The sequence below is a fragment of the Eptatretus burgeri genome, chromosome 4, assembly GCF_056783735.1.
Source record: "Eptatretus burgeri isolate ZD-2024b chromosome 4, Ebu_testis_v1, whole genome shotgun sequence".
Classification (NCBI taxonomy): domain Eukaryota; kingdom Metazoa; phylum Chordata; class Myxini; order Myxiniformes; family Myxinidae; genus Eptatretus; species Eptatretus burgeri.
This window is the reverse complement of record NC_140964.1, coordinates 58,672,732-58,682,731: the sequence shown is the minus strand read 5'-3', so window position 1 is coordinate 58,682,731 and position 10,000 is coordinate 58,672,732. Positions and strand designations below refer to the sequence as shown.

At 39.7% G+C, this 10,000-nt stretch overlaps 1 protein-coding gene across 24 annotated transcripts in view; it reads right to left on the bottom strand.

Annotated features, from left to right (window-relative positions):
* Positions 1 to 10,000, bottom strand: part of RAP1GAP (RAP1 GTPase activating protein) — a 461,763-nt gene that overhangs the window by 281,516 nt on the left and 170,247 nt on the right. For 14 of the 24 annotated variants that reach the window (XM_085878239.1, XM_085878236.1, XM_085878237.1 and 11 more), the window contains one exon: positions 9,557 to 9,592. The exons of 5 other annotated variants lie outside the window; for them this stretch is intronic. Coding sequence is in view for 9 of the 19 variants with exons in the window: in XM_085878254.1 (XP_085734380.1) it covers positions 9,557 to 9,592 (36 nt within the window). In the remaining 10 variants the exon portion in view is untranslated. Of the gene's footprint in view, positions 1 to 9,556; positions 9,593 to 9,847 lie in introns of those variants that run through there. 5 more of the 24 variants (XM_085878245.1, XM_085878247.1, XM_085878248.1 and 2 more) reach the window with 2 other exon arrangements.

Genomic DNA, 10,000 nt, shown 5'->3' with positions numbered 1-10,000 from the left:
GATAAATGACTTTCATTCCCGACCTCAAGGCCCTGTCACACCTTGACGTTTTAGCCAGCGTATGCCGACGTGTGAAAAATTTGGTGAATACGCTGGCACACGTCAAATACGTTATGGGTAAGTTTTGTATACGTTAAGAGCACGCTGAAGCACGCTGGCATACGTCATAGTACGCCAAGCTCGTCGACAAATTTTAAGCTTGCTCAAAATTTTCCAACGTGCTCGGCGTATGACTCACACGTTCCTCATACGCTGGCCATAAGTTGTCGGCACGTTATGCGATCGTTGATACACGTCGACACACGTTACTTGTAAGTTGCTCATAAGTCGAAATACGTCGAGGTAATGTCAAGCGTACCCGAAACTTATTTCTAACCTATGAGTAACGTGCTTTGAACCTATGAGTAACCTATCTCCAACGCATATTGACGTATGTAGACGTATTTGACGTCTTCCGGACGACCACACAACTTACTGAACGTGTTTCTAACTTACAGCTACCGTATAATGGCGTATTGGCAGCGTTTAGGGGAATTGGTATATAAAAATGGGGTTCACACAGGGGGAACCCATCAGTGTTTCAGACTCCATGGTGAGTAGATGTCTATGTCAATAGTATCAGTCGTAGTAGTCGTAGGTGAGCATGTCAGTAGTAGTAGTAGTAGTAGTAGTAGTAGTAGTAGTAGGTCCATGTCAGTAGTAGTAGGTGAGCGTGATGGGAAGGGTGTGGATGATGATGGATCCTCCTTGCGTCCACGTCCACGGCCACGGCCAGGAGACTTCTTTGCAGGATTCTTCAATTTTCTTCAGCATGACGGTGATGTTGCCACTTCGATGTCAAGTGCGGTTATGATTTGAATCGTTGAGCGGCAGCCTTTTAATAGGCTACGCCAAGTGATCGTCGGCGATACGCTGCCGCGCGCTACGCATAAGTTCGACTATTGATGGGCATAAGTTGTGAACGCCGACAACACGCTAAGCATTCGTTGATATAAGTTATCGATAAGTTATCGAAACGTTCTGTGCACATTACTAATATGTTATACACACATCCAACTCGTTATGAATACGCCCAAAACTGAAAAAAACATCAATAGTTCATCGTACGCCAGCGTTTTACATACATTTTGATACATTGCCATATGCTGGATAAAACGTCAAGGTGTGACAGGGCCCTCACAACCACACTCCCTCCTTTAATAAAAAAATATTGTGCAAAGGAGACTTAATATCTTCTTAAGTGCAAGAATTGGTGTTTGCATACAATGGCCAATACTCATGGATGAGGTGAATGACAAATAGGCAGCATGTTAACAAGCTACAAAAGAGTAAGTTATTTGAGGGGAGGGGTTGTGGTAGATATACATAAGGAGGAGAGGAGAGGTGAAATAGCACAAAAATTAGTAACAATGGCCTGAAGAGTAACAATGGGAAATAATCAAAGTTTGTTGGAAAGTTGTGGATGTGCAGGGGTGAGTGCATGAGGTGATGGTGGACAGCACATTTTAAAGAGTAAAGTTAGGATAATACAGTACAATGGACACAGGGAGTTGGCCGATTCCACAATTGGGGGAGTGAGGGGGTGAATTAATGCAGGTGGGCAACTCCACCCTCCATAGATTTTGGTATAATGAGCAGGTGAGGTGGAAGAAAGAGAAACATTTAATGGAAATAAACATTTAAAGATTATGGGGAAAATACATTCAGGAAAATACAACAGGTGCAAACATGTATTGACAATAACAAATTTGTACTTAAACACCCACACACTCATGATGCAGCCATTATTTTTGCTGTATCACATGTTCATAAGCCCCCACCCCCTCTCCTTTGCATGAATATGTAAAACATAAACATTGAAATGATACTTTTCAAGATGTTTCCATGAAGAGTGACAGAAGCGATGTATCATCAACATATCTGCTCGGGACGGTATACTCCCTCAAAGATGGCAGTGTTAGACATATATTTGTGACGTCTCTATTGGCATAATAGGTACCACAAAAAAGAGCACTACCACGGCATGAAGCAACATTGGTATCTTTGTAGTGGGCAGTCAGAAAACCACACTCACACTGTAATTTTCCAAGTACTAATAGAACAAAATTAAAAACTGTAATCAATATATCCACGAGGATGTTCTTAAATGGGGAGAACGGTGATGGTGGGGTGGGAGGGTTTATCCCCAAATGGCCTCCAATGACACACATCTACACAGATCCATTTATTGCTTACCTTCATGAGAATAAGAAAGTGCATCTCTATTTTATTATTGTGCCAGTCATTAAAAATGTGAGTGCGAATATTACCCATGATGGACCATTACAGGGCCCACTTATGCCAAATTATCAATCGGACTGAGAAGAAGTGGTTCCAGGAAACGAAATCATTCTTTCTTCTGTTCTCTTAGAATGTATATTCTAAGGGTGATAATGGATTACAAGAATTACCCAAAACGATGAGGTATAGACTTTACAGCCAGGCATTACACCTATCAGGGCATGTGTAGCTTGAGAAGAGTCGATTGAACAAAACTGGACAAAAACTAGCTATTGTAACAAGGAAACAAGGAAAGAAGGAAATCTAACACAGGTGGAGGCCATTCAGCCCATCATGTCTGCGTGAACACCACACCAACCCATCCACACAAGATCCAAGGAAGAAAATGCAAAAAAATGTTTTTAATTAATGAAATAATTTTGTTTGTTTGTTTGTTTGTTTTGAGGGGCGGGGTTGTCGTTTTTGTATTTTTTTTTTCTTTTCTTCCCCCCAGGGGAGGGGGCACGGGCTTGGTTAAAAACATACAACATCAACCACACTACCACCATTGACAAGACCCCCACCAACAGCACTCCGTACAAATCACCCATCAATGCTCAAACCACACCTAAAAGTCCGATCAACATACCCATACCCCTCCATCTCCATAACTTCCAGGTACTTATCTAATTCTAATTGAAACTTATCTACTTTTTTCTGCTGCCACTACCTTTCCAGGGAGACCATTCCATGCATTAACTACTCTCTGAGTGAAAGTCCTCTGCCTTGATGCCATCTTAACTCTCCTCTTCTTTACTCTTAAGCTATGGCCCATGGTCCTATCACTGTCGACTCTGTTTAATAATTTATCTGCACTTATTTTATCGATACCTTTCATTATCTTAAACATCTCTATCATATCTCCTCATAACCGCATCCTTTCTAATGTATAAAGCCCTGTCTCCTTCAGCCGCTCCTCATAGCTGAGTCAAGCTCGGCCCGGAATCGATCTTGTAGCCCTGTGCTGAACCCTCTCTACGGCATCTATGTCCTTCCGGAACTGTGGTGACCAGAACTGCACACAATATTCTAGATGTGGCCTCACTAAATTAATATACAATGTTAACACCACCTCGTTTGATTTATAAATGATCCTGCTCCAAATACAACCAAAAACCCTATTGACTTTACCTATAATTGCCTGGCATTGTGCTGCCTGTTTACCTCCCATATCTATTACCACCCCCAGATCCTTCTCCTGTGTGATGCACTCAAAAATTACCCCTTTCATCCTGTAATCTCGATTTTCATTATTCTTCCCCATCCCCAACACTTTACACTTGCTCAGGTTAAATTCCATCTGCCAATCTTTTGTCCAATCTGTGCAAGTATTAATACTTTCCTGTATCTGATCACCGCCCCCTCTGCTATCCACCTTACCTCCAAGCTTTGTGTCATCTGCAAATTTGGAAAGCGTACTCTTCACCCCATTATCCAAATCGTTAACGTAAATAATGAATAGTCGCAAAGTTAATCTTTCACCATTGCACAGGAAGGGAAAGTACCCCTCGCCCATTTTCTCACCCTCCCCCATTGGGGACAAAGCCTTCCCCTACCTCCTCCACCCCTCCCTTTCCCTTCCAGATATATCAACACTGTAATGATAAAATGCATGTTTTGCCACTGACCAAGGTGGCAGCGATTTCGCCAGTGCACCAACACATTGTGATGTATACAGATACACAACAAACCCAAAGTAAAAATAGCAATCAGAGATTGCAGACTCTCACCAGAACTTATTTTGTGTTGTGGGATTTCAAATGGGATTAAAATAAATTCAATTCAGATCAAATGGAAGAGCAAATAGGTACAGTCCTGCATTGGAGTCATCAGAAAGTACCCGAACAAGCAAAAAGCAAAGATGAAGCCATCAGGAGGAACCTGGATAGGATTTGCATTTCAGCTGCAACTCCTCTACCCTCAAAACCATCCAGGCACAGCCAAGTGAGCCTTTAAAAAAAAAAAAAATCTAAAAGAAACCAGATCAAAACAATTAAATACTTCTGGCTTCCAGACCATGTGTCCAATGAAGTTGAAATTCAAAACCTGTATTCCCATCATGACTAGATTATAATTGTGAAGTTTCATGTTGATTGATTAAGTGGTTCCAGAGAAAACATTATTTAATATTTTCTTCATTCCAATATGGCTACTAAAGCATGTGACCTTTGATACCATATGTGTGAAGCTTTTTTTCCTCATGGTTAGCCGGTCATATGTGCAAAGTTTCACCTCGATCTGTTCAGCCACTTCAGTGAAGAAGATTTTTGAATGTTTTTGTTTTTTTAATAACATGGCTGCCCAATCACGTGACCGATGATGCCATCAAAAACAAATTTTTGTGGACCATTTTATCTCTGAATGACTCAAAAAATTTCATACTGATCAGATGTTGCATTCTACAGATGCAATTATGGTGTCATAATGAAGGCATCTATAGTGTCATAAAAGAAAATCAAACTTATTCCCCATGAGGAGTACTTGCTATGTGCGAAATTTCAATTTTTTCCTTAGTGCGGTTTCAGAGATACAGAGGTCCAATTTTTTTTCCAGTTTTCCAACATGGCTTCCACACCACATGACATATGATGTCATAATTATTCGTAAAACATTCTACATGAGTAGTCACACTGAGGGTGAAATTTTTTCTCACTCCAACAAGCGCTTGCAGAGTAAAACATGAAAGTTCGGTGTGGAAAAACAAACAAACAATTTAGAAGAAGACGTCGCGCAGAGCACGAGACTTGCTAAATCCATAAAACAAATTTTACCTCAAAAATAATTGGTGGTTGAATTCAATGACCAAATATGCAACTCCTCTTCAAATTTCAAGTAACCCGGGTGAAAATTGACAATTTTAGAAATTTGGCGTAGAAATCACTACGCTCGAGCACTAAACTAAGTTATCCAAGGGGAGGCGACTGTTAATGAGTGGCTCACAAAAGGTAACCCCTTCCTCATCCTAAAATCTGAAGAAACCCAACTACCTCACAAGTATAGACCAATAACATGTTTACCAACGACATAAAAACTTCTTATGGTAATCATCATGGAAATGATGTAACACCACTTAACACAAGAAGGAGGCCTCGAGGCAGAACAGAAGGGATGCAAGAGAGGATGCTATGGAACAATAGAGAACCGAGTACTAAACAAGACCACACTCGAAAATTGCAACATGAGAAGAACCAAATTATCCACAGCATGGATAGACAACAAAAAAGCTGATACAATGCATGCAAGTGGATAACATCAACCCCCAAATAAACAAACTGATTGAGAAATCAATTGAGCTATGGAACACCATAGCTTGGAAGGAAAGATCGAAATACCAGGGGTGAGGATACATTATGGGATATTCCAAGGTGATGGCATTTTGCTCCTCCTATTTTGCCTGGTACTGGATCCACTGAGCAACCTCATTAATGAGCAAGAACATGGATATACCCTGACGTCAAACAAGAGAATGTCATGAGGCAACAAAGGTGACACATGTACTTTATATGAATGATTTAAAACAATTTGCACTAAATGACAAAAAATTGGTGGAACAACTCAAATTAGTGAAACAGTACACTAACGATATTCAAATGTAACTTGGCCTAGATAAGTGTGCCAAGTGCACATTTGTACAAGGTAGACCAACAAAAATGGACAACATAAAAATTGACACAAATACAACAAAACAGGAGCAAAACAATGAAGCATCATACAAATTCCTCAGAGTAGAAGAAGGCCACCAAATATGTCACAAACAAATGCGCAAAGCAATTCCCAAAGAATACCTGCGCAGAATAAGGCTGATCCTTAAAACATACTTTTCTCCACGGAATAATATCAAAGCCATTAACCAACTCATAATACCAGTATTCCAGGATAGCTGCGGAATAATAAACTGGCCACAATCAGAAATCAATAAACTAGATAGCAAAACAAGTGTGTGGAATCCATAAAATATTCGACAAAAAAACATTGCATCCCGATAATGTATCTGCCGAGATGAGAAAGAGGCAGTAGCCTGATGAAACTCAACCACGTGCACAGAGTGACAACAGTGGGATTGGCTGAGTATGTGAAAAGTGCAACAGACAGCTGAATCCAATATATAAGCATACATGAAGACAACAAACCAGAGAAGATAGCACTAACCCAACGAGCAAAAAATTTCCAAAGACAGGTATGAATGGAAGATGTCACACGAGAAACTGAAACAGTAACAGATACAGCCCCAAGGATTGCAAAAGGAAAAATGAAAATATAAAAAGAAATATCAACAGATTATACAGACAACTGGGAATATGATAAAAGAGCAGGAATGTAGAACATGAATTAGTTGGACAGATTAGACATCGCTAAAGAAGACTCTTTGGAATGGATAAGAAGACGTCAGCTAAACTAGTACGGACAACAAATCATTATAAATGCCCAAGACCAAGGACACTACACCAATGGCTTTGAGAAGATGGCAGGAATGTGTCAATCGGACAAGTATAGGTTCTGCAAGGTAGAAACAGAAAGTGTGAGATACCTCCGATCAGAATGTAAAAAAAACTGATGATCCCATCGAGAGTGAACATTGAAAACAAAGCATTGCGATTGGATATAGTAATGATGAAAAAAGTAAGGACACCATTGCTAATTGAGATTTAAGTTCACAGCAATATTAGCCAAAACAACACAGAAATCAAGAAAATGACCAAATACCAAGACCTCAAGAATGAAGTAAAAAGATCCTGGAAGCTGAAGAATGCCAAATTTGCACTAGTGATAGTTGCAGCAACGGGAATGATGACGAAGAACCTCAGCCTCAGATATTAGATATACACTCAGATATTAAAAACCATCCCTGGGATTATTACTACAAACGAACTACAGTTGGAAGCTGTCCAGGGCTCAGTGACTATCCTCAAAAGAGCCCTCGGAACAAAACTTTGAGAGCAAAACTTCACACCTTTGTCAAGGAATCATGATCCCTTTTCTGAAAACCACATGTGGAGAAAACAACCAACAAGCCACGCACACACGCGCACGCACGCACGCACACACACACACACACACACACACACACACACACACACACACACACACACACACACACACACACACACACACACACACACACACACACACACACACACACACACACACACACACACACACTATTAATTTCAAAAGATATCATGAGATCTTTAACTTCTACCTCTGTCTTAAATTACTCATTGAAATAGTGTGATACTCAATGATGCAATACCTTACCTGTAAAGTATGCTCACAACAGCATGGAGATGGATTGTATTATACTATGCGGATCAAACCCAAACAAGACACCGAAAGGCAAGTAAGCTACCTCAAAGCTATCCCTTCAACCATAAACAAATTGTACACATTACCTGGGAAAACCAGTCGAGATAATATTAAATTACGCATCTGAAGTCACAAAAAGAAAGCATTGTATGTCATTGTTTGCTCAACAAAATCTTTCATATCCTGGAATGTTTTTTATGATCGATCAATTACAAATTTTGACTGAAATTCATTGGAATTGAAAACATTTTTCACTGTGGCTTAAAGGCTTAAAGTCTTATTTCTGGACACATTTTTTTAACCAAAAATAGAGCCACTTCAAACACGTTTGAAATGTATCCTCGAGCAACCCTCCTTTTAAAGGGCAAAGCTCATCTTGCACCTTGCTTATGTGTCTCCAATCAATGAAGTTTTGCTGATGTAAAAACGTTAAACAAGGGTCTTTTCTAAAACACAACTGCTAACTTTCTGTGGTCCACAAATAAGTACAAGTTTGGGTTGGCCTGTATATATTCCCATCGGAATCCCTGGCTCATGATGCAGGGCACCCAGGATCAGAATCCCATGCACCATTTTATGTGTTTGTCCATCATCTACTATGTCCTTGTCATTCATTAAAAAAAATAACAACATCTACTACTATCTTTGTTCTGCATCCTATATATGTGCAAGCTCCTTCATAAGTCTGAGGTCAGTGTTGTAAAAAGAAAAGAAAAGACAATGTCTTTCCAACCATTTGGCCCCAGCATGCATCGATATGACACCCTGCAATGGTTCTGCTGACTCACAGAACACACTTCCCTTTCCTACCATTCTTCCACTTCAGCCTCAATCAAACTACATTTCTCATTTGCATTGTATTGGTTTCCCTCACAAAACACAGAGTGAAATACCCCTAGAAAGCAGGCCATGGTCCATTCCCAAGCTCCACTGTATATGCATTTCAGGAAGAAGAGTCGGTAGTTAATGGTCTAGCAAAGAGTGTGCATCTTGGCACTTTCAGCAGGAAATGACATCACAAATACACGTCTCATTTTTATCAGTGAAATTTCCATGTGCAAATCACATACTTTCACATTTGGAGATCAGGAGAATGGAACCTTTGTTTGAACATGGATAATAATAATCAATTGATGAGAATTGTGAGTTACATGGAGATACGAGATGGAATTGTAAGTTAATAAATATCTATTCAATTTGTGGAAGAGATTTTTTAAGGGGGAGTTGGGGGAGGGGGGTAAAAACAGGGTAATCAATTACATTGTCATCCATAATCTTTTGCACAGATTGGTCAATAATACAGCATATTAAACAGCTTAAGAGATAACCAGACAGATATCCACGTAACGTCAAAAGTTTGAAATGTGTGCATTCTTTCTCCGCAGAGATACTATAAGGGATCAGGGAGGGTTTTTTATTGCATTCTATTACTGCAACTGGTGTTCAAATAAAAGTTCAACCATTGCAGTGTTTACCTTTCATTTGGCTGTGATAAACTGATAAATGAGAAAACTAACTTAGTTCCATCAAGCATACTTTACATTTGAAGCAAAGTGGAGGATGGGGAAAGATGAGAAAACCAGGATTGATCGGAAACGAAGTGAGGGCCGGGCAAAGTTTGACAAATAGATCGCCCACTGTAATTATTGAATTAAAATATATCATAAACGCACAATCGAACTCCATTGGGAGAAAAAACAAATTGAGGGTTCAATTTTAGTGTTTGGGTTAATAACCAGAGCTTCACACAATCCGATTACACTTCGGATTACACAAACTGGCTTGGTTGTACCATTCGATGACGACCACACCATATAACCCGATAGATATTCCAAAGTGTACTGGGTGTCTAGTTCATAATCAGAAACATGAAACGTATGAGGAAAGTGAGAATAGAAGCACCATTCATGACAACGATGCCATGAGGACATACCTTTCGCTGCCGAGCCGAAAAAAGGACTTGTCCGTCCTAAAAAAAAAAAAAAATGTTTCAAACACCGTTGATGTGTTGATGTGGGACAGGATAGGAGGATGCAAGGAAGAGAAACAAAGAGGAAGCAGAAATTAATATTCATCAATATCAAACAATGTTTCACTAATGAGTGAATTTACTTGAAAAATAGAGTTTCTGTGCATGAACATTCGCATAAAACGATCTGTTTATAACTTAGACTTATTCTCAATCCAGTACCTCTTTCTTATACTTTCTAATCAATACATTCACCTTATATCACTCCCACTCCAAACCCAAAAAGAAGAAACCGAAGGCAGAGAGAAATTCACAACATCGTCATCCATCAGCGAGCTTGTGAAGGCTCCCATGATAACAGCAAGGATGTGCCGGCTTATTTGCTGTTGATGTACAAGAAACCAAGCA